Raw genomic sequence first — 25,502 nt, forward strand, 5'->3', positions numbered from 1 at the left:
TTTAGCTCAGGGCATGATCCCAGGGTGCTGGGATTGAGTCCCGCATTGGGCTCGATGCAGGGAGCCTACTTCTCCTCTCTCTGCCTATGTCTCTGCCTCTTTCTCTGTGTCTCTCATGAATAAATAAATAAAATCTTTAAAACAAAAAAAATCCTCTAGGAGAACACAGGTAGCAACCTCTATGACCTTGGCCACAGCAACTTCTTGCTGGACATGTCTCCAAAGGCCAGGGAAACAAAGGCATAAGTGAACTATTGAGACTTCATTAAGATAAAAGCTTTTGCACAGCAAAGGAAAAAAATCAACAGAGACAACCCACAGAATGGGAGATGATATTTGCAAATGTCTTATCAGATAAAGGACTAGTATCTAAAATCTATATCAAACTCAATACCCAAAGAACAAATAATCCAGTCAAGAAATGGGCAGAAGACATGAATAGATATTTCTCCAAAGAAGAAATACAAATGGCCAGCAGACACATAAAAAAATGCTCACTATCACTTGATATCAGGGAAATACAAATCAAAACCATAATGAGATACCACCTCACACCGGTCAGAAAGGCTAAACTTAACAAGTCAGGAAATGACAGATATTGATGAGGATGCAGAGAAAGGGGACCCTCTTACACTGTTGGTGGGAATGCAAGCTGGTGCAGCCACTCTGGAAAACAACTTACATTTGTTGATCCAACAATAGCAGAATATATATTTTTCTCAAGTGCTCATGGAACATTCTCTAGGATAGAGGTATGGTGAGCCATAAGACAAAGGTCAATAAACTAGAAGAATAGAGGTAATACAATATATGTTCTCTGACCACAATGAAATGCAATCAGAAATCAGTAACAGGAAGAAATTTGAGATACTCACAAATAGGCAGAAATTAAGTGGCATACTCCTATACAACCAATGTGTTAAGAAAGAGATAAAAAGAGAGATTAGAAAATACTTTGAGATGAATGAAAATGAAGATACAACATATCAAAGCTCATGGGATGCAGCTGTACTGCAGTACTTAGAGGAAAATTTATATGTATAAAGTACCTAGATTAGGAAAAAAGAAAGGTCTCAAAACAATAAACTAATAGGTCTCAAAACAATAAATTTTTACCTTAACACACTCAAAAGAGTAAACTCAATCTGAAAAAGTAGAGAGAAGAAAATAAAGAAGATCGGAGCAGAACTTGATGAAAAGACTACTAAATAAGAGAGCAAACCATGAAACCAAAGAAGCACAAGACATATACTCAGAAAACTACAAAACATTGCTGAAAAAAAATTTAAAGATCTGAATAAATGGGAAAACATCCTATGTTCATGTACTGCAAGCACCTACTACAGAGTTTCTTTTGAATGTGATGAAAATGTTCTAAATTTCCTGCAGTGACAGTTACACATATCTGTGACAATACTAAAACTATAAAGTTTTACACTTTATTTTTTTAAATATTTTATTTATTTATTTATCTATGAGAGACGCAGAGAGAGGCAGAGACACAGGCAGAGGGAGAAGCAGGCAGAGGGAGAGGCAGGCTCCACCCAGGAACCCGAGGTGGGACTCCATCCTGGGACCCCCCAGGATCACGCCCTGGGCCGAAAGCAGACGCTAAACCACTGAGCCACTCAGGGATCCCCAGTTTTACACTATAAATGGGTGAACTGTATGGACTGTGGATTATATTTCAATAAAGTTGTTTTTTAAAAAAATAAAAAAGGAAATAAACAGGAGCTTCTGGTTGGCTCCGTCCAAAGAGCATGTGACTCCTGATCTCAGGGTCATGAGCTCAAGCCCCAGGTTGGAATAGAGATTGCTAAAAAATAAATAAACTTTTTTAAAAAAGGGAATAAACACAATGATAACTTAGCTTGCTCTGCAGAGCGCCCGGAGTCTGAGCACTGCATCTTCAGAGCATTTCCCACATCCCAAGGGATGTGGGTGTTTTGCTATGATTCTCATTTCATGTGTGAGAAAACATATTCAGAAAAGCAAATTTCATGTTTTCATCCAACAAACAAGCCTTGAGGCCAAGGAGTTGGCCCGGCCTAAGGGGCCACAGTGAAGAAGAGGTGGAATGACAGAGGGTTCCCAGGTCTCCTGTCCCACTGTTTCCAGATCTTTCTGGGCCTGAACTTCAGCAGCCATGCTAGTTCCTGTGTCCCCTGAGGTCTTGGAGGCACTTAGTGGTCTTGTCTGAGGGCATAAGTTTCCACGACACTTGTTCCTGCATCTGCGCCAGTCTTGGCTTCATAGCAACCAGAGGTTTGATGTGGACTCCTGGGCGCAGCCCACATTCATTACCTGGCCTGGGATGCCCTGTGGTGTCTGGAGGCCCAGTATTGCTCTTCCTCCCAAAGTCGTGCATACGATCCAAAGTCATGGACCACCTCTTCTCTGAACCCGCAGCCCAGCGTAGCCTGGATGGGGAAGGAGGGGAAGCTCCTCTCTCAGAGGATGCTGGAGTGTTGCAGTGGGGGCCAGGGTATTGAGGGACATCTTGGTCTAGGAATTAGGCAACTCCTGTGCTTCAACTTCCATGAGGCCAAACTGGGGTTTTCTCTAGTGGGGTTGTGAATTGGGAGAGGGAATGGGAGTCTAGTCCCTCCCCTCCTGCCTCCCCCATTAATTGTCTCTCCAGGCTCTTTTTCGGAGAGGACCCCAAAGAAGGGTCTTGCTAACAACACCTCGTCTGAGAGGCCAGAGACCTGAGCAACGCAGTGAATTCTGTAAAAAGCAGAGGAGAGGTCTCTCGGTTTTCAGATCCAGATGTGAATGCCGGGGTCCATGCCCTCTGGCTGTGGGACCTTGGGCCTGCAGTGCAGCCCTCTGGGGCGCAGTTCCCTGGGTGTTCACTGGCTCCTTGTGCTCAGTCCGTTTCGGAGGGAACCGATTCAGGAGGGAGGCCATGGGTCGTAGCAATTCCCCGGGAAGAGCCAAGCAGCTCAGCCGGCGGCGCGGCACAAAGGCAAATCCACGGGTAGGTCAAAGGCCGCCGGGGTCAGCTCCCACCCCGCGCCTCTGGCTGGAGGGCGCGCGGCCGCGTGGGCGACTCCCCGGGGCGCACCTGGCGGCGCGGGCGGGCTCGCGGGGCCCCCGGCGGGCGGGGCGGGCTCGCGGGGCCCCCGGCGGGCGGGGCGGGCGGCGGCGGGGCGGAGCGCCGAGCGGCGTGGGGGCAGGTAGGCGGGGCGCGCGGCCCGGGCGGGAGTCGGCCCGGGGGCAGGGCGCCGCGAGCTCGGCCGCGCGGCTGGCGGGGCGCCGGGGGCGCCGGGGCTTCGGCGGGGCGGGGCGGGAGGCGGAGCAGGAAGGCGCCGGCCGCGCGGCAGCCTCGCCCGGCGCGGAGAGGGGCTCCTCCCCGGCTTCCCTGGGGGTGCCCCCCCGGACCCCCGCCCCTGCAGAGGACGCGTGTCAGCGCGTTCCCGCCGCTGTCGTCTCATCCCATGTCATAGCCCCTCCCCCAGCCTGGGACACCCCCCCCACGGGGCCCATTATCCCCAGCCCCCCCCCCCGCGCTGACCCCAGGTCCGGCCGGGCCCCCCTCCTCCACCGGCCGGGCTCCCCCGCCGAAGCCAGCCGCCAGCACGCCCTAGCCCCTGTCATCCCTCCGCCTCGCTCCACCTCGGGCCTGGGAACCCCGGCGCCCTCGGGCCCTCGTCCCTGGGCTCGGCCGGCCCTAGCCCCCGGCCGTCTCCCCCGGCGACGCGCCGCCCCCCGGGATGCAGCCCGCAGGCTGGGCGGCCGTCCGGGAGGCGGCGGCCCGCGACGTGCTGGCCGCCGACCTCCGGTGCAGCCTTTTCGCCTCGGCGCTGCAGAGCTACAAGCGCGACTCGGCGCTGCGGCCCTTCCCGGCGGCCTACGCCCGCCACGACTGCAAGGACTTTGAGGCCCTGGTGAGTGCGCTTCCCTCCCACCCGACCCCGCGCTGCCCTCGGCGGCCCGGCCACGTGGCCTGGGGACCCGGGTTAGTAAACACGCCAGCCCCCCAGACTTAGCATTCCCAGCCTGGCCTTGGGGAGGGTTTCTGCGAACTCGGAACACTCACTCATACCCTAACATCGACACCCCCAAGGCTCTTGGTGGCTGCTTCCTCGTGTTAATGACAAGTGACTCCCAAGAGTGAATTCAGTAGTTGCACAGGCCTCCACAGAATGTCCTAGCATGGCCAGCAGTAGGGGGCTGATCTGAATCCGATGCTTCTGGGAAGCATGGGTAGTTGGGAAGCTAGCCACCCATCCCTTTGCAAGTAATCAGACACCAAGAATCCCCAAAGCCTCCCAGACCTTGATCTTCAGAGAGGTAATATATGGGCAGCACTTTTATAAATTGTAACATAACAGTACTCATGTCAGCTGTTATGCTCTCCAGATTCACAAGGCAAACTTAATTTCTTACAGAGTTCACTTCTGGGTCAGGGTCAGCATTCCAGATAATCAGTTGTCTTTGCAATTCAAATATTTGGAATTGCCTAGAAAAAATATAATTTACCAAAGCTGATTCTGTAAGAAATAGAAAAATCAAAATAGACCATAATTATTAAAGGTGTTGAATTAGTAGTCAAAGATTTTTCCCTTCAAAACACCAGGCCTGCCTGGTTTCCTTGGCGGATTCTACCAAACAATGAGGGAATGAGTGTTTCCCGTTTTATTTTGTGTAAAATTGTTCCAGAATATTGAAAAAGAAGCTAATATAACCTTCATCTAAATCTGATAAGGATAACGCAAAATTATAGGCCAGTGTCACTCATGAGTATAAATGTAGAAATTCTCCATAAAATACTAGGATCTTGAATCTAGCAATGTATAAAAGGAATAATTCCTTATTAAGAGGGTGGATTTATTCCAGGAATCAAAATTAGTTAAACATTAAAAAGAAAAAATCAATGTTATGAACCGTGTTAACAGGTTAAGGGAGATGTTTAGAATCAACAGATGTTTAGAATTTTCTCTGATGAAATGGTCAGGGTTGGATTCCCTCTTTGCTACCACTAGCAAAGGAGGTCTAGGGACAAAGCCCAGCCTCGTGGCCCTTACCCTGTCCATTGCAGCCCAGGCCAGGGATGTGCTGAGGGCACCTTGCCCACAGTACACAGGCATTTCAGGGTACAGGGAGCAGGAGGTTGGAGAAAGTTAAGCAAACTGACATCCCCTATGGTTTGTTCTGAAAATTCAAATAAATAGTCAGTTTTGTGAGTTTATGATATCAGAGCCTTGGGGATGAAACTTCCTTCAGTTTTGTCAGGAGATACGGAGCGTCTGCTGTGGGCCAGGTGCTAAGGATATAGAATTAAAGACCCAAGAAGAGATCAACAGTGTGCTCAGCTGTACTATATATATAGGGTAAGCCTATATATATATAACATGGAAGCCCGGAGCTGGAATCCCATTCCTTGGCAGTAGACTGGGATCAAGGAGCACTAAGTAAGGGCCATGGCTGATGCCATGCTGAGGCCCTAGAGACATGGAGGAGTTTTGAGGAGCAGAGAGGAAGAAAGGGGTATTCCAGGAGAAGTAACAGGATGGGCAGAAAGCCAGAAACTTATGGAGAAGGACAAGTCTGTACTTTAGTGTCAATGTCATGGGGAGCAGGAAGAGATGAGGTTGACCAGAGCATACAGAGCTGGGCATGTCTTGCCAAGATGTGTTGATTTTACCCTTGGACAGAGGAGGCCATTGGTGAGATCCAGGATGCATTTTTTTTTTTTTTTTTTAAGATTTTATTTACTTATTTGAGAGAGAACATGTGCCATGTGCAAGTGGAGCGTGGTCAGAGGGAGAGGGAGAAGCAGGTTCCCTGCTCAGTGGGGCTCCATCCCTGGACCCTGAGATCATGACCTGAGCCAAAGCCAGACGCTTAACCGACTGAGCCCCCCAGGTGCCCAAGGATGCATTCCTGAAAGACCCCTGGGGTGGCAGGGTGAGAGAGGGATCTGTTCAGGAGAGGTGGACAGAGGGGAGAGATTAGGGTCAGAGGAACAAAACTCACCAGAGACGGTGCCCCACCATGCACCATATTAATATTTCCCAAGAAACATCCACATGGACAAGAATGCTCATTGTGTGCTTTTCCTGCTAGAAGGTCTTGGCAGACAGAATCAAGTTTGACAAATACGGGATAAAAGCAAAGGGAGCTTTGGCATTGTTTTTTATTTGTTCATGCTTTTTAAAAATTTATTTTTACTTATGCAAACAATGGTTGGATATATTTTTGTTATAAAAAAATACAACTGATAGCGATAAAGTAAAAAGTGTCCCTGACAGAGCTGCTCACCCTATTCCACATCCCCCCGCCCCGTATCAGTGCTCTCAGTTTAAGGCACTTTCTTCCTTCCTCCCATACCTATAATCCTTTAGGAGAGCACTGGCAACTCAGAGAACCTGAAATAGCCACTCCTTTATAGGGACCGACTATCTAGGCCTGGGGCTTATTGTGCCAGTTCTAGCCGGGACACCCTTTCTCTCAGGGGCCACTGGAGAAACATGGACAGGTTCCCACCATCCTGTTCCACCGTCATATTCCCTAGATGTTGGGCCTGGGCTAGTTTCCCTCACAGTGGTGCCCAATAGGAAGTATGGAGTATAACATAGAATATAAAGGAGTGGCTAGAAACTAGCCCAGGCCCTGCAGCTTCTTGGCTCTCTGTAAGCATGGTTTTAGTGAGCAGTTTCCTAGGAGAAGGCCACTTCCCCAGGCAGGGCCTGGCGCGATGACTGCTGGGGGTTATGCACTTATTCTTAAATAAATATACTTTAGGTTCCATTTTGCCACATGTTACATGAATTATAGAAAAGATGCAGAGGACTTGGTATCTAGACCTTGGTATCTGACTTAAAGTTTAGCTTTTTATTATTACTATTATTAAGTAAACTCTACCCCCAATGGGGGGCTTGCACTCATGACCCTGAGATCAAGAGCCCTGTGCTGTACTTGACTGAGCTGGCCAGGCACCCCTCAAAGGTTAGCTTTTAGACAAAATGGAATCAGGCCTGGACTTGGCCTTCTGGATTATTTTGTGGTTACCTAAAGAAGGAAGGTATGTAGCTCTGAAAAAGTCCCTCATTGTTGGGGCACCTGGATGGCTCCGTGATTGAGCGTCTGCCTTTAGCTCAGGTTGTGATCCTGGGGTCCTGGGATCGAGCCCCACATCAGGCTCCCCGCGGGGAGCCTGCTTCTCCCTCTGCCTATATCTCTGCCTCTCTCTATGTGTCCCTCACGAATAAATAAAATCTTTTTTAAAAAGTCCCTCATCGTTAGGTAAGAGCACTTGAAAATAATGTGAAATTATTATTTTCAGCCCCTTTTAATTAATTTTCTCCCCACTGTGAGGTGTCATTACACACTTATAACACATGTGTTGCAGTTTCCAAAATTCAGATCTTTGGCTGAATTACTTTATTGACTGTTTTCCTGATAACATCCCCTTGCTGAACCAAGCTCTTGGCTTTAGGTGTGGCTCTGGCCTTAGTTTGTCCCAGGCCGCAAAGTCCCAAATCATCTCTCAGGTGCCTTGTTTGGAGGACATTTCTTTTTTTTTTTTTTTTTAATTTTTATTTATTATTTATGATAGTCACACAGAGAGAGAGAGAGAGAGAGAGAGAGGCAGAGACACAGGCAGAGGGAGAAGCAGGCTCCATGCACTGGGAGCCCGACGTGGGATTCGATTCCCGGGTCTCCAGGATCGCGCCCTGGGCCAAAGGCAGGCGCCAAACCGCTGCGCCACCCAGGGATCCCTTGGAGGACATTTCTATTCTGAGTCAGCACTTTAATTTTGCCCTGGGAGTTCTTTTTATTCCCGGGGCCTGGCCTGAGAGGTCCTTGTCAGATGTTTTGAGGAATCAAATGAGGTATGTGCTGATTGCCTCTGCCTCTGAGGACAGGTCTGTAACCTTATTCCTTAGGAAAAGGGTTGGCTAAACTCTTATCAGGTCACAGAATCTCTAAGATACTTGGGATGTCCTATAGCCCCAACCATTGACCCCTGAACTTCAGGTTGAGCTATCCTGGGCACAGTTTATATTCCAGAGTCGCTTTACATAGGATCTTGTCATTGGTGTCACAGCTGTTTTGTTTTTCCCCTAGAAAACATCCTGCTCTGGTTCACCATGAGCCTGAAGATCCTTTCGGGGGATAGGAAGTCAGGGGGAATGGCTCCTTGGTATTAATTCTAGCCCCTTGCCACCCAAAGTGTGGTTGAGGCCCAGCAGCAGCAGCAGCACTTGGGAGCTAGTTAGAAATGCAGGCCTACCCTGGAAAACCCACTCAATACCTGCATTTTAACAAGATCCTTTGGCATTTGTGTGCAGTGTGAAGTCTGAGAGGCCCCGTATCCGGCTTCCCCCATTCCCATCTACTATTTTGGGGGATGAACTATGCTGATTGACTCTTCTGGTTCTGGTCTGTGGCTTGTGCTCTCTAGCCAAGGTGACTCCCCAATGTCTGGGTTAATACATAAATAAGCTTCTCTCTGTCCTAACCCCAGGGAATGCTTGTCCTCTCCATGCTATCTCCCTCTTTGTCCAGACAAACTCTCCTTAATCCTTTAAGACCTAACTGTAACCTCATCTTATTCTCTGCCTCCACCCTCTGCAGTTAGAGGAGTCTTTCCTCTGGGATCTTTCACAATTTAAAAAAATTTACTCTTATAAACATTGCTATGATAAATTACCTTCTACATTAATCGTGGTTTATATCTCTAGTTATTCTCTTGAGATAAATTCCAAAGGGTGAAATTGCTGGGTCAAAGGGTAACAAACTTTTTGAAGTGAGGCTTTTGATGCTAATTTTCAGATTAGAAATTGAATATTGACATTTGTTGGGGGAAGTCATTTTTTTTTTTAAGATTTTATTTATTTATTCATGAAAGACACACACACACACACACAGAGGCAGAGACACAGGCAGAGGGAGAAGCAGGCTCCATGCAGGAAGCCCGATGTGGGACTCGAATCCAGGTCTCCAGGATCACACCCTGGGCCTAAGGTGGCGCTAAACCGCTGAGCCACCCGGGCTGCCTGGGGGAGGTCATTCTTTATAAGACCGTCCACCTTGGCTCACATTAGAACCCCCTGGAAAGCTTTGAAAAATACTGATGTCTGGGCCCTCCCTCTAGGGATTCTGATTTAATCTCTGAGGTGGAGCTTGGGCGTTGGGATGTTGTGTTTATGTGCAGAGACTATGTAGTTTTAAGATTTTCCTGTTGATCATTTTCATGAGCACTCATGTGCTGGGTAGTGAGGAAATGATTACAGTTATTCAGTCCAGCCCGTTAAGTGTCCATTTAGGTACATATGTGATATCTCAAGGTAAAATTCTCAGTCTTTTGGGTTACCTTTTTAGTTCCCTTCTCTCAGGAATAGTCTCTGAAGAATAGAGGGGAAAAGTATACAGATAAAGAAAAGATTTGGATCAGGCGTAGATGTGTGGCGTGACTGTGGGTGGGTATGTGGCTAGAAAGATGGCTCAGCCTGTGGGATGATGATCCGGAGACCCCAGGGATGACATCATTCTTCTAGTACAGACTACTTCCTTCCTTCCCAACATCCCAGAAATGCAGGCTTTCCCCTATTGAATTGGTGAGCAGGAGAGAGGGGGCATTTGATGAATAATAATACAGTACCTAATGCTTATATGATACTAATAGTGCTTGCTACCTGCCTGGCACTTTCTGAACTGTTTCTACATGGAACTCGTTTAATCTTCTTAACACCTCAGTGGTATCTTATCATCTCTGTCACCATCAGCTAATCAGTCTGTGCTGGTGGGTAGACCACCCTCCAGCTCCTAGATAATGGTGGCATGTAGCCAGAGAACCATTCCTTTACAGGGACCCCAGGCTTTTTGTGAAGAGTTCTCCTATAAAGTAAACTTTGCCCCCTAGTCTGTTTTAGTGAATCTGGATTTTTCAGACCTTAGGTTTGTGCAAAGCAAGGTATACCTGTGTATAACTGGGGCGGCCACCTTTCCCCAGCTTCGTTTCCACCCGTCCCGCCCACGCCACTGTTCCAGGTGTTACTTTATCTGTTTGGCCCTGGAGGCTGGTGACCTTGGTTGTACCTTTTGGTTCATACCCTTCTAGCATCTCCACCCACATCTAGTATCAAGACCTCTGGCTTTTTTTTCAGGTGTTCTTTCTTTCCTGCTGCCTGCCCTTTTAGGACAACATTGATTAATATCTAAACCTGAGTATCCCCACCTTTTCCTGATAATAAGAATCCCCTGTGGCAGTGGCTGTAAACACCGGTTCCTGGGCTTCCTCATCAGGAGATCATGATCTGGGTGTTTGCAGAGTGTCCACTGGGCTGTCCTGTCACTTCCTGATTCAAAGCAATGACGTGAGTTGTCTCCTTCCAGGGTCATTGGTCTTCTCTTTGCTCTGTTCCTCCCTTTCTGGTTCCTTGCCCTTGTACTCTCAGTCACCCGAACTACCTTTCCTGAGAGATTTCCTTTCTCAAACCCCTGGTACTGCCCACTGGTCAGGCCCTGTCTAGGCTCCTGGACCCCTTCTCCAGCTAAACAGTTCTTTATTTCTCAGAGCAGAGGTTGCAAAAGTGGAGTCTGTTGGGGTGACAGGCTTTATTTGTTCCATTAGACTAGAAATTGGGAAGAAAAAAAAAAGCAGCATCTTACACATTTCTTTTTAAAAGAAAAACATCTGAGGTTCCATAGCCTGGCTAGAAGTTACCCATGGGCAGAAACCAGCTGGAGCTGGGGGTTGGTGGTTGGGCCCTTTGTTCCTCAGCACTCCTTCCTGGACGCCTCCCATGCTCGTTTTCATCACCTGTCTGGCTCTGAGGGCATTTGAGCTTGGGACCACCTTTTGCCTGTCTGCCATGTTCTCTCCCACTGGGAATGCCATCTGCTCTACCTCTCAGAACCCTCTCCACCACTGTGTCCTACCCACTCCATACACCTTTCCCTCTGCCTTCTCCCAGAACCCCCAGAAATACCTGCCTCTTTCCTGAACTCTTGCTCTCCTCAGTCAAGTTTTTGGCAAATGTCTTCCACTGTAACTTGTCTACATGGAGGCTCCATACTGTAGGGTACATCTTTCTCTGTACCTTTGACAGGGCTTAGTCAGCTATTAGCTATGATGGTTGTATTATTTGGCAGAGGGGGTGGGGCATAGTCTCCAGAAACATACCTGATAAGCTTCCCAAGCAGTCGCTTAAAGTTCCACCAGAATTGCTCCTTTGGGCTAAAATATTTAGTCCATAATATATTTCTCCATTGAAGGGTGCCTGCACTCAGTCAGTGCAGCATGCAACTCTTGATCTAGGGGTTATGGATTCCAGCCCCACGTTGGGTGTAGAGATTACTTAAAATCTTTACAATAAATAAATACATTTCTCCATTGATTTGGTAGGAGAGGATAATGGAGAATGGACTTGAAATCAGGCTGCCTAGCTTCGTGTCTCTGCCCTGCCACTCAATAGCTGCATAACCCTGGGGGCAAGGTGCTTAGCTTCTCCAAATCTGTCCCCTCCTCCTTTAGCAAAGGCCAGTGCGAGGATAAAATGAGATGCACGCACAGCAGTTAGCCCAGCTCCTGGTACATGATCAGGCCTCAATAAATAGTAGCTGTTCTGAACTTGTGCCAGGTTCTAGGCCAGTTGGTGAGTCTCTGGATACATGAGGTGTGGTTGGTTCTCAGGAAGCATTTGTCCCAATCACATTTGAGGTAGCCCCAGGGAGTCAAGTACCAATGTGGGATTCCACATAGAGCACGGGAGAGCAGAGACATCAAGGGTGGTCAGGGACAGGGGAGGTGACTTTAGGCTAGCCCTGAAGACCCTGTGAAATGTTATGCTGAGCAGCTGCAGAAGCATAAAGGAAAGACACAGGGCGGGACGCCTGGATGGCTCTGTGGTTGGGCATCTGCCTTTGGCTCAGGGCGTGATCCCGGGGTCCTGGGATCAAGTCCCACATCGGGTGCCTTGTGTGAGCCTGCCTCTCCCTCTGCCTATGTCTCTGCCTCTCTGTTTGTCTCTCATGAATAAATAAATAAAATCTTTATAAAAAAAAAAAAAAGGAAAGACACAGGGCAGTTGAGGAATAGCATGAGGGCAGTAGATGAGAAGTTTGTGGTTAGAGGCGCTGTCAGGCAGAGAGGCTGAGGCAGACCAGATATCCATGGGTTGTGTTAAAGGAAGCATTGTTAGATTTAGCAAACTAAGTATAGGCCACCAAATTAAATTTGGATTTTAGATAAGCAACAGATAATTTTGAAAGTGCAAGTATGCCCCAAATATTTTATTTTTAAAAAAGATTTTATTTATTGATTTGACAGAGAGCACAAGCAGGGGGAGGGGCAGGCAGAGGGAGAGGGAGAAGCAGACTCCCCACTGAGCAGGGAGCCCAACAAGGGACTCAATCCCAGGACCCCGGGATCATGATCCTAGCCGAAGTAGATGCTTAACCGGCTGAGCCACTCAGGCACCCCTGCCCCAAATATTGTATAGGTTATACTTACACTAAAAAAAATGGATTTTGTTGTTTATCTGAAATTCAAATTTATTTGGGAAAACTGTATTTTATCTGGCAACCCTACTTGTATGCCTGGTTCCCAAAAGGCCCTGCCAAAATGCAGGCAGGTTTTGGTCAAGAGGAAGAATCCTATTAACTTTTTGGAGCAGATTTCTTTTTTAGAGTAGCTTGAAAAGCGAAATGGACATAAGGGTAGCCCTTGAAAGGTTAAAGAGTAGGGACAAAGTGATCAGCAGGGACACATAGTGGCCCTGTTTGGGCAGGCAGCAGTGGGAGGGCCTGAGCTCTGGAAGGGGAGTTCAGTGGGGGCCTATGTCCAGCCTGGAGCTAGGAGGGATTTCTCCCATTTTCCCAGACTGAACCCCTAGAGGCAGCCTAGCTTAGCAGACTGGCCTTTTGCGGTCTCCCTCTGCCCAGGTCTGGACTATTGGCAAGGGCTGTGGCTCATAGGTGGGATTTGAGAATAAGAGTGATGGGGACAGTAATCGTGGGAGAGAAGACTTAGCTCTGGCTCTGGGATAACAAGCGTAGACCAGGAGTAGAAAAGAAAGACAGAAGCTATAGGCTGCTGGGGGTGTTCTCTGGACTGTGTAGGCAGCAGGCAGGATGGCCACCAGAGGGTACCCTCCGTGGCTCTCTATAGCCTACAGAACAAAGCTGAAGGTCCCCAAGGTATGTCAAGGGTTTTCACAGACTGGCGACCCCTCCCTCACACTCTAAGCTCCAGCCACCTGGAACCTCCTACGGTTAATGATGACAGTTGTGGCAATCCCACTAACAGTAGAGTACTCAGATCCTCCTATTGTCCTAAACACCATGTTTGTTTAACCTGATTAACCTTCACAGGGATCTCATGAAGTGGCTACTATTCTCCAAATTATGTATTTGAGGAAACAGACACAGGATTCAAGGTCAGACAACTCACTCAGGTCACACAACTAGTGGGGACGTAAGAGCCCTGGTTAAGACCCAGGCTGCCTAGGAAAAGAGCCTGCATACTTCACCATGTTGCCTTTTTCTTCCCTGACTACAGGCTGCATCTTCCTGCTTCTGCACCTTTGCATATTAAGCCCAGGTCACACAGCACCTCCTCTGTGAGGCTTTCCTGACCATCCCCTATTCCCCCAGGCCCTGCCAAGCAAAAGTCCCTTCTGGTCCTCTTAGTAGTTAATATCCACTTCTGTTAATGGCAATGAGTAGGTTTCAGTTATAATTCTTTACCTTCCTGCCTTCCCCACTGTGTAGTCCCATACTCGTGGAGCATTTACACATCCACACATCCATGGCATGTATGTGTGTATCTCTAAAGATTTATTTTAGAGAATGTGTGCATGAGAACAGGGGAAAAGGGAGAGAATCCCCGAGCAGACTGCTCACTGAGTGTGGAGCTGGATCTTAGGACCCTGAGATCATGACCTGAGCCAAAATCAAGAGTTGATTGCTTAACCAACTGAGCTACCCAGGCACCCCATCCATGGTTTTTTAACTGGATCTTCATTGATGCTCCACAAGGCATGTAGAGAGCTCTATTAGAAGTTCAACGCTAGTGATTGAATCTTTGAAAATAGAGATAGGAATAAAGTAGTCTTGAGATATTTCTGAATTTCAGCTACCAAGTTAGGAAATAAAACTCCCAAGGTTAGCAACAACCAACTTTCTAGAAAAAATGGAAAAGAAAAGAAATGGAAACATAAATGTGAAAGAAATGTGACCTTCTTTTATCTTCTCAGCAATTCGACATGGAAGCAGCTGGGATTCTGTGTTAGAGGAGACTGAGGTGCAGCCAAGTCCAGTGTTTTCCCTAAGGAGCAAGCATTCAAACTCGGTTCTCTCTGTTCTTTCCTCTACATCCAGGAAAGAGAATTAGGAAAACACCGGACAGTCCTTGGCCTTTAGGAGTCTTGGCCATACTGAGAAGGGAGTACTGGAACTGAGAGTTGTAGGTGTTGTAGGAGAGGGGTGCCTGGGTTAGGAGAGGTGCGGGAAGGCGCATCCCAGGGGACTGAATGAGGAAAGCTTGGAGGTGGTACAACCCAAGCCATGTTCACATCGCACCAGTCTGCAGTGTCTTAAATGCCGTACTGGACAGATTGGGCTTCTAGTGAGGTATAATTTCTGGGCAAAAGCTGTAGATACCTTGTAGCTATCTGTAAATTGGGGTCCTCTGTCCCTTATTAGAATTCTCAGCACCAAATGTGTTTCAAAATTCAGATTCTGTCCTATTTTACAAAGGTAATGATGTGCTATACCCATACAACTAATCCGTTGACGCCATTCACATGAGGCGGCACCCGAGACCGAAGGCTCTCGGACACATCACAGCTCACAACAGGGCAGCTTCAGGTGTCTGTTCCTGCACAAGTCCCTGCAAGGGCCCACACAGAGGTCCAGGAGCTTGTCTTTGCCCCCTGAGAGTGGTGGCTGAGGAGTAAGGAGATGAATGCGTGGGTGCCGGACCTGGTCTGGCCTCGATGAAGCCCCATGTGCCACAGAGGCTGGGCTCCCTTGTGAGAACACCATAGACATAGCTGCTGGGGTCCTCACAAAAAGTCACCACACTTAGGGAAACCCCAAGCCGTGAACTCCCCACTCATAGTTTCTTCCCACCCAGGTACAGTTTACCATTGTGGGTCATTTTGACCATAAGCAAATGTTGCCTGGTTATGTATATAGTTGCCATACTACTTTTTTTTTTTTTAAAGATTTCATTTATTTATTCATGGGAGACACAGAGAGAGAGAGAGAGAGGCAGAGACACAGGCAGAGCGAGAAGCAGGCTCCATGCAGGGAGCCCGACGTGGGAATTGATTCCAGGACTCCAGAATCAGGCCCTGGGCCAAAAGCAGGTGCTCAACCCCTGAGCCACCCAGGGATCCCCGCCACACTACTTTCATCTGGTCTCCAGGAGACAGGTTAACAGGGTGTTAACTCATGTTGAGGGGAAAAGACTTCCTTAACTCTTTACCCAAGCTTGTGTATATCACCTGTTTGGTAACACCTCCAGTGAAGTGGTTTCCCATCATCAGACATTAATATTACTGCAGCAAAAGGTATCACATCAGTAGTAACAGGAAGTGGGATGAGTAAAGATTAAACTAACCTCACATCAGCTCAGGTTTTGTACCAAATGAATTATGAAACAGTGTTTTAGCATTCAGAGCTTTTGGAGTTTGGAAAGGGGATTGCAGACCTGTACACCTGTCTCTCTCTCTCTCTTTTTTTTTTTTTTTTTTTAAGATTTTATTATTTTATTTACTCATGAGAGACACAGAGCGAGCCAGAGGCAGAGGGAGAAGCAGGCTCCACGCAGGGAGCCCAACATGGGACTCGATCCTGGGTCTCCAGGATCAGGCCATGGCCTGCAGGCGGCGCTAAACCGCTGAGCCACCGGGGCTGCCCTGTACCTTTCTTAAGAAATTACTTGAAACACGAAAGACATGCGGTTTGCCGGCCTCACCATGAGAGGGCGCCGGGTTATCATCTTGTTGAGGATCCTTACTAATGGAGGTTTTTCCTCACTTCAGCTTGCAGATGCCAGCAAGTTACCCAACCTGAACGAACTTCTCCAGTCCTCTGGAGACAAAGACCTACGGGCCAGGGACCTGGTGAGCTGGATTTTATCCTCAAAGGTCCTGACAGTCCACAGTGCAGGGAAGTCAGAGGTGAGACTTGACAGCAGACTCCTAGGGCTGACGGGCTCTGGGACCTCCTTGTTCACCAGAATGGCCTGGGAAGCTTGCTGAAAATGCAGGTTCCTGGACCTTGCCCTGAGAGATGCTGATTCTCTGTCTGGAGTTGGCTCAGGAACTTGCATGTGGCAATGCTAGGCTGTGTTCTCCTTGTTACCATAAACCTAGAGCAGGCCACCGGGTGCATTTCCATGTCTCGGTCTCCTCATCTATAAAATGGGGGTAGTAATAGTATACTTCCACCAGGGAACTGGCTGTGAGAATTGAATGAATTTTCCCATCTAGAAGAATGCCTTAGAGCATGTACTAAGGGCTCGGGAAATGTTGGGTATTACAAGCACCCCAGGTAAATTCAACAAGGGTGGGCCCTTGACCACACCTCAAGAAACACTGGCCTCATCCAGTTGTCGGGAAACAGAGAGGCAGAACCTGGTTCATGGAAAACTTCAGGCTCTGACATCAAATCCCACTTTCATCCAGTATTAAGTCTCCTTTTCCCTACTTGTGAATTGAGAATATTAATAGTTACGAGAGAGGGGAGCTATGGTAGAAAGTATGTAACCCCCAGTACAGTTTCTGGTGCAGACCAGGCATTCCATAATCTGGTTTCCCTTGCCTGGGCAGGATCTCCTGGGCATTGGCTGGGATGACAAGGACCAGAGCATAGATGGCAGATCCCAGATCTGGTGCTCTTTCCTCTGAACAGCAGTGTTTATCTGTATTCTTTACTTTATCAGTTTTATTTTTAAATATTTTAATTATTTATTTGACACAAGTAGACAGAGCAGCAGGCAGAGGGAAAGGGAGAAGCAGGCTTCCCACCGAGCAGGGAGCCCAACGCAGGCCTCAGTACCAGGACCTTGGGATCATGACCTGAAATGAAAGCAGATGCTTAACTGACTGAGCCACCCAGGCACCCCATACTTTATCAATTTAAATTTAAGAGCATTTCATTTTACAAGATCCTGCTAAACACAAAAATCCTCCTCAACTGGCATAGAATTTGGTATCTCAGATTCTGGTGTCTAGGGATGTCCACCTGTGTTGGTAAAGGGTCAGTAACACAGAGAACCCTGCAGTGGGAGTCAGAAGATCCATATACAAGTCCAGGCTGGGTTGCTAACTCCTAGGTTATCTCTGGGTTTCACTTTTGTCATCTGCTAAATTGAGATTTATTCATTCCTCATATGGGTATCAAGTATCTACTAGATGTTGGGTACTATAGGTAAAGTAGTTGTAGATAAGGCAGTGGCTTTTTGACTTTTAATTATAAATAAGTTAAATTTCATTAAAATATGGAGTGTTGGCACCATATGGAGTGAGAATTATCAGCTTTTTATTGTGCCCAAGTAAGGATATTATTGGGCTTCCATGTATCATCACTTTATAAAAGGATGTTTTAATACAAAAAAGGAGGATGGCCTCAAAAAAATGACAAAAGGTCAAGGCAAGCTTACAGCAATATAAACATATCTGTTACATGGTCCTTATTTTTCTCATTTAATCACAACCCAGAGAAAACTTCATCACAGACTGGCTTTGGTCTATGACTTAGTATTTAGAAATCAATGAAATGATGTGTTCTCTGCCCTGAAAAGGATTACTGCCCTTCAGGAAGAGCTTACTCTTCTGTATCAATTAGGTTTTGTTGCATAACAAACCATCCCCAAAACCTAGAGGCTTAAAACAACATTGATTGTCTCCCATGATTCGATGGGTTAGTTGGGTTGTTCTTCTGGATGGGGCTGGATGATCTAGGGTAACCTCACATGTCTGGGTCTTTAGCTGGGACGGCTGCTGTGGATGGGGCCCTCCTCCTCTATCCTACTGAGGGCTAGCAAGGCTCGCACCCATGGCAAGGAAGGGTTCCCAGCAACAGATGGTAAAGGGCAAGCCCTTTCAAGTTTCTGTTTGGTATATAATTGCCAGGGCCAAAGCAAGTCACATGGCCGAGCCCAGATTCAAGGGGTGGAGAAGTAGATGCCACTTCTTGATAGGAGTCCTGAATTCTACCTACAGAGTCACAAGGATTGGGGGTGGGGGATAAGGTTTTGCCCATTTTTGCAATTGGTCACACCCCTTTACCTCCTGAGATTATTGTAAAGATGGAATGCAGGAAATGGATGTGACAGTGTTATGAAAATTAGAGATGGTCTTTAGTTAGGAGGAGGAGAGTAGTCCATACTTCGCAGCCTGGTATAGGGAGAAACAGTATTTGAGGAAAGCAGTCTTGAGCTATAAGCTTTCCCCATAGGCGGTAAGCCCAAAGCTTTAGGAGGCCATTTTGGCAGCACATCTTAACTACCTTCCCAAATAAAACTGACTTCCTACATGTTTTCAAGTTCGAAAAGATCCAAAAGCTGACTGGTGCCCCTCACACGCCTGTCCCAGTGCCGGACTTCCTGTTTGAAATTGAATACTCCAACCCAGCGAACGCCAAATTTTATGAGACCAAAGGAGAACGGGACCTAATCTACGCCTTCCACGGGAGCCGCCTCGAAAACTTCCATTCCATCATCCACAATGGGCTGCATTGCCACCTGAACAAGGTGGGGCCTAAGCCTGCTGACAAGGGGGTCAGAACCCTGGGGAATTTGCTGGTGGGAGCTAGGGGGGAGAGGTTCGCAAAGGCCTTGCCACTCAGGTGTGATCTGTAGACCAATAGCAGCACCAGCATCTGGGAACCCGAGAAAAGGCAGATTCTTGAGCCCACCCTAGACCTTCCGAATTAGGACCTGCATTGTAACAAGATCTCCGGGTGATTCCCATACTGATTACAGTTTGAGAAGTACTGATTTAAAGATGGTTCCCAACCTTAGCCTCCCATTTGGAATCACTTGGGGAGCATTTAAAGATCCCAATGCTTGACTGCATCCCCAGACCAGTTAATGAGGATCTCTGGATATGGGGCCCAGTTAACAGTATGCTTTAATAGCCAGGTGATTTCAGTGTGTAGCCAGTCCTCGCAACTCAGCATGGTCTCTGGCCCAGCAGCATCCATGTCACCTGAGAACATGTTGGACATGTGGAATGTCAGGCACACCCCAGACCACCTGGTCAGAGATCATTTTAACAGGCTCACCAGGTGACTTGTATGCACGTTGAAGTTTGAGAAGCTCTTGTCTAGGAGGAGACAGTCCCACAGAGCCGGTCCTAGGAAAAACTGAGGAATGCTCCAAAGAGAGGTTCTTTCTTCCTTTTTTAAAAGTCAAAACAGTGTCAAGCACCCATCTCTGCTGGCTGTGTTTTGCTCCTTAGTGAGGTATAGGAGGAAAGGTTCAGCTAACCATAAAGACCACCTTAACAGCTCTGTGTCCTGGGCAAGTTTACTTAACCTCTCTGAGACTCAGTGTCCCCATCTGTAAAATAGGATGTCATCACCCACCTTCTGGTGTGCTGAAAGGATTCAAACAATTCATATATGCAAAGGCCTCTTCCTATACTGGACTCCAAGAAAGTAATGGTTGTTTTCATAGGTGGATGGAGAGGGAATCTGGGGTAGTGGAAGGGCTGTGGCCTTCCCCCAGTCATGCCAGCATCTGCCTCATCAGAGGGGCTGGTTCTGTGAACCATGGGCTCAGTTGTGGCTGATGCAGCCCTGGGGCTAGAGAAACTTTTCCAACACTGCTGTAGCTGATTAGTGCAGTTGGGTTTTACGTAGGATGATGGGCTTGTTTATACTGGCTCTCAGCTTATTATTATGGCCAGGCTACTGGAATCCAGGAGGCCTCTGCTTCGCAGCAGAGCTGGCCTGGAGAAGCTGCCTTCAGATTACAATCTCGTACAGCAGACCTTCACTTCATTGTTCAGGGAGTTGCCACTTAGAGGCACATTGTCAGAGTCCTTTGGTAAAGTGGATGCTCTGTTGGCCACTTCTCTCTGGGTTTTTAGTGAGGGGCTTGCTTGAGGGAGCTTACTTGCCAGTTGAAGCTGTGAGATTGTTTTCATGGTACAGATAGCCCACCTTTCCCACTCTTATGCACCTCTGCTCATAGCAATCTGGCTTGAGATTCTTGAGTCTAGGGGGTCTGTATATATGTGGCAGCCAGAGCTTACAATGGGTATGGAATCAGATCAGATGACATTCACTGTCCTTGGAGAAGGTCTGTGTCAGCTTTTGAGACATGGGGACATTGCCTAACTTGGCAAGGGGCTTCCCAAAGGTAAAACAAAGGCTTGTTTCATCGTCCCTCAACTTCACTGAAACAACTTAGAATTTGGGAAGCCTGGTGCCACTGAATAGGACATCTCTCTCATTTTGCAAGGTTAAATGTTCACTGAGCAGTTTGAGTTCACTCAACAGATATCGAAGCAACACAACTACATGCTTCACTGCCTGAGAAATGAAGAAATGTATGGTGACCAATCACTGACAGACTTGGAAAAAAGAGTGATGATTGATTACAAATAGTAATTTGCCTCTGTTTTTTTTTTTTTTTTAATTTTATTTTATGATAGTCACAGAGAGAGAGAGAGAGAGAGAGAGAGAGAGAGAGAGAGGCAGAGACATAGGCAGAGGGAGAAGCAGGCTCCATGCACTGGGAGCCTGATGTAGGATTCGATCCTGGGTCTCCAGGATCGCGCCCTGGGCCAAAGGCAGGCGCCAAACCGCTGCGCCACCCAGGGATCCCTGCCTCTGTTATTTGTGTAGTGGTATGTAAATTGAAGAGCAAGCAGCAGAGTTCAAACTTTATACCATTACCCAAAGTTAATATACTATAACTGAAATTTAAACTATGTGAACTGGTGTTATGTAGCTAAACCCTGGTAAATAAAATTTTGCATATAACCACCCCCCCCCCAAAAAAAAACAACCTAAACCAGATACCGATACTGCAGCCCTAACATAGCCATTGAATTTCAACTTGAATTTCAAATTCCATCCACTGGTAGCAGCTACCTGAAATGTGGAGAAGGATTCTGAGTCAATATGAATGAGTGCTACAATTGATATTTTTATGTTGGCCATCATGGTTGATTATTTGACCCTTTGCCATGGTCTACCACGGGCAGAAGATGTGTTTGCTATGCCTGCTGTAGCCTCAGCTTGCAGGTATGTCACCTGGGCTCATTCTCTCTCACCTGGCATGCTTCCTCATGGAAGACCTGAAGTTAGCACCTGTCACTAGGGACCTGCCTCCTAGATTTTGGATATTTTCTTGGTTGGCAGTAATACAAAGAGTAAAACTTACTCTGCTCCTGATAGAGGCCTAACTTATTACAGTTTCTGGGCTAAGATTCATTTCTTTTCTGCATAATGACTTAGATTACTTCCACCCTCAGGTGTGATCCCCCTCCCTGTGCATAAGTGTGTGAATTTGCTTCTGCAGGGCCGTCAGCATAACCATGCTAAATGCATTCATTTAACAGGAATTATTGACATAATACCACATAAGGGCCTACTCCTCTCATGTGCCAGGTGTCCTGCTTAAGGCTTTAGGTACATATCTCATTGAATCCTCATCTATGATGTTGTGAAGGAGATACTATCATCATCATTTTGCAGATGTAGAAACTGAGACCCAGAGAGTTGATATAACTTGCCAGTTTGTAGGAGGTGTAGTCTGAATTCAAACTCAGGTCTGTTGGGACTCTCATACCTATGTTTTTCTCACTTAACCTTGACCACTAATTTGCTAGGCGAGGCAGTCACATCCACAATCTAAAGCTAAACTGTTATCAGATAGAAGTGTGTTTAATTATAACTCTGTGATGATGTCATAGCATGACTTGATATCATATGCCTTTTACCAGGGGAAAGGAAGGCTTGAGAATTTTGTGTTTATAGTTCTGTTGAAGAAAGACCTACGTCATCTTGCTGTGCCAACGTTACATTCACCCAGCCTTGTTTCTTTTCTGTCAACCCTTGGCATTCCAGACATCCTTGTTTGGGGAAGGGACCTACCTCACCAGTGACTTGAGCCTGGCCCTCATTTATAGCCCTCATGGCCTTGGATGGCAGCGTAGCCTCCTTGGCCCCATCCTCAGCTGCGTGGCTGTGTGTGAAGTCATTGATCATCCAGATGTCAAGTGCCAAATGAAGAAGAAGGGTGAGTGAGCACTTGGCCTGGACCTGGGCTGCAGGCCTCTTAAGCGTATGGGCTCTTGCCATTGACCCATCTGTTGGGTGGAGCACTCATTGCCTACTAAGGTATGGAACAGGTCCAAAGCAATGTGGGACAGGAGCTTGTCTTCAAGGAGTGAGCAGTCTCCTTAGGGACAAATGATGGAAAAGATACATTTACTACAAAGTGGTGGGCAGAGAGTGCCAAGTGACAGGGCTGATGGGGTCCACAGGGGCAGCTCAGAGGAGGGTGCAATCAATCATTGTTGGTCTGAGCGCTTAAGGAAAGCTCTAGTGAGGAAGTGTTTCAATAGTTAAAAGCGAGTGTGTGAAGCTAGAGTGTGGGCTCCTTGAAGGCTGAAGCTGGGTTTCAGTCACTGTTGGTCTCCTGGTATTTGCATAGAGCCTGGAACGTACTTGGCATTCAGTAGGTATTTGCTAAACTGAAGCTAAAGACCAGGATCCAGACCCTGTCCCTCTAGGCTACTCTGGTGAGTGGCCGAGCCCCCAGAGGATGTGAAGGGTAACTGAAACCACAGGGAGTAAATACCCGACTCTCCCGCCCCCCACTTTCTGGGGAGCAGAGGACTAGCTAGCCCCCTCCATCCACTCCTCTGATACATTCCTTAGAGTCTCTGGCTTGTGCACCTTACTGTTCTGCCCTCCAAGGCAGAAGAGTCACGGAACTGTTATTCTTAGTCTCCAGAACTGACTTGTTGCTTCCACTGAGAAAAGGAGAATTGAGAAAACTGTCTGTTCCTGGTCTCTAATGTAAAACAACTGGAATCCTGAGGACCAGGCCCAGGTCTGACGCCACCCTTCTAAACCAGGCAGCATGAATATTTGCATTTATAATTCTTAGGAAGTTTGCAAACTGTGACATTAAACATCAGAACAAAATCTTGCAGTGTCTGCTGTCACCCAGCTTTGGCTTTGTTTGTTGTTTTGTAAAGCTTCATCATGTTTAAAAAAAAAAAAGTTTTGGGTTTCTTGTTTTGTTTTTTAGATAAGTCTTGGTACAAAGGGCGGAACGTAAGAGTTCTAAGAAGTTCAAAAATCCGGTTGGTTAACTTAAAATGCCTGCTAAGAGGCTTGTTTTAGGTCAAATCCTGTGCCTAAGCCCAGATAATTTTTTTGTTATGACCTTCAGTCCGCTTCTTCCCTCTGCTTTTCCAACTCAGTTTCTTCCCCTTTGTATCTTTTTTATTTTCTTATTCTTTTTTTCCCCCCTCCTCTGGTTTGTCAGATTCCCCTGTTTTTTAGTGTCATATACACAGGGCATTCCCTAGCTGCTGGGGCTTCTCCATCCTCACTACCAGGAGGTTCGGCCCGTTTCTATTCATAATTTACTTCTTTTATTATTGAATTTCCACTCCCCCTCAGTGAAGCTGTCCTTAATTCTCCTTATTCAGATTCCAAGGAGATAGATCGCAGGAGAGCGAGAATCAAACACAGTGAAGGGGGAGATGTCCCTCCAAAGTATTTTGTGGTCACCAATAACCAACTTCTGCGAGTGAGGTACCTGCTGGTGTACTCACAGAAGCAACCCAGCAGGTAAGGAGGACAATCCCTGCGAGAGGCCCAGGATAACACCCAAATGCTGCATCGGAGTATTGGGTTCTTAGTTATCAGCTTCCCTTGCCCCCAACCTTATACTTGAGCTACCCACGGTGAGGGGTGAGGAAGATGGGGCTGATGGGATGTGGTCCTGGCCCTAAGAGGACTGTATGTTCTAGTGAATAAGATAGAGACTTGTAAACACAAATGACATGCGGGACTGAACGAAGCCAAATTGGCTGCCCCAGACCATGAGGCCCCTCTGCCACCTGGGCTCCTGATTGGGGTAAAGCTGAGAGGCAGGGTGGTCCCTGGACGCTAACTAGGAAGGTGTGCTGCCCTGCGTGGTCACTTCCTGCAGCGGCTGTTGATCTACCACCTGCTCCTCTCTGCACCTGAGATGCTTCATCTTGAGCTCTAAAATGAGGACATTGAACTCAACAGGAGATGAGACCTTTCAGCTCCTAAGAACCATGGTAGATTCCTCATCCCATCTCAGCAGGGTGGTAGTGGGGGGTATATGCGGGATTCTCCAGGGTCAAGGGTCACTTTGAGATCCTGTTACATTGTTGGGGTCCATGACAGAGCTCTTGATGGGGGCGAGCAGCAGGTGAACAGGTAGGATAGGAAAGAGGGTCACTTTTAATACTGCCCACTCCTGCTTGTGGTTTCCATGCTTCAAGATTTCATAAACCAGTAATACCCCCCCATCCCCCAAATTGGGGAAATTTGTATGAGGTTCCTAAGTGAGGAACATTATCCTTTGGTTTAAAACCATCTGGCTTTTTCTACTTGAAAATTCCATTCCTTTCCCACTTCTCCCTGGAGTGTCTCTTCAGTGCACACTTGGACAGTTTAGATCATCTCCCAGTGGGCCAAAGAGGATTTCCCCAGCTCGGACTCACATCTACATGTCTAAAAGTGAAAAGACTTTTGCTAAATAATCGGCCACCTGCTGCCATCTGGGCAGACACCCTGAGCAGGGTCATTCTTCTAGATACCAAAGTCTCGCCTGAGAAAAGACGGGTCGTAAAAAGTACAGGAGGAGCCATGAAAGAGAAGTTGAGGATGAGCTCATTGCATAGCTGCCTTTGTACATTTAGAAAATGTTCTGGTGAAAGCTGTGTCGGCGCCAGGGCAAATAGCCCCAGATTTTTTGAGCAAAGGAGCACGCATGAAGCTTCATTTCATGGCTCACTCAGAGGATGAAATTCATCATTTCATCTTATTTGAGCCAGAAGTTGTTACATACACTTTAAAAAAAAATGTTTTTCACTTCTTGCCAACATCACTTTTTTCTCCCTCCGGCAGGGCTTCAAGCCAGCTGTCCTGGTTTTCCAGCCATTGGTTTACGGTCATGCTATCGCTGTATCTGCTGCTGCTGCTTATTGTGAGTGCCATCAATTCCTCAGCTTTCCAACACTTTTGGAACCGTGCAAAGAGATAATCTCTCTGGGCTTGGTGTGGGGGCCACCTCAACCATGTGCCTTATGATAAGCTGTCCTGTACCTCCGGTGCCTCACATCTAACCAGGTGGAGCCTGGGGGCCAGTTGGGGACTGCAGGACAATTTTCATATGCCATAAATGTATTGATTGCCTTTGATGATGCTCCCAGCCACACTCTGGTCAGCGGGGACTACGAGCCCCTCACTCTGAGGTTTTGGGGGAATCCTCCTGTCTGCTCCTTCCTAAGCAGTCCCAGGGAATTGGC

General features: G+C 47.4%; 1 protein-coding gene across 1 annotated transcript in view; it reads left to right on the forward strand.

Annotated features, from left to right (window-relative positions):
* The first annotated feature begins 3,195 nt into the window (after nt 1-3,195).
* LOC121484282 (cartilage intermediate layer protein) overlaps nt 3,196-25,502 on the forward strand; it is a 77,585-nt gene continuing 55,278 nt past the window's right edge. Inside the window, exons 1-6 of the mRNA XM_041743288.1 lie at nt 3,196-3,890; nt 16,005-16,142; nt 18,512-18,718; nt 22,048-22,219; nt 23,646-23,787; nt 25,102-25,180. Coding sequence (XP_041599222.1) covers nt 3,717-3,890; nt 16,005-16,142; nt 18,512-18,718; nt 22,048-22,219; nt 23,646-23,787; nt 25,102-25,180 — 912 coding nt within the window. The 5' untranslated portion in view covers nt 3,196-3,716. The remainder of the gene's footprint in view (nt 3,891-16,004; nt 16,143-18,511; nt 18,719-22,047; nt 22,220-23,645; nt 23,788-25,101; nt 25,181-25,502) is intronic.

The sequence above is a fragment of the Vulpes lagopus genome, chromosome 2 (assembly GCF_018345385.1).
Source record: "Vulpes lagopus strain Blue_001 chromosome 2, ASM1834538v1, whole genome shotgun sequence".
NCBI classification, from domain to species: Eukaryota; Metazoa; Chordata; class Mammalia; order Carnivora; family Canidae; genus Vulpes; species Vulpes lagopus.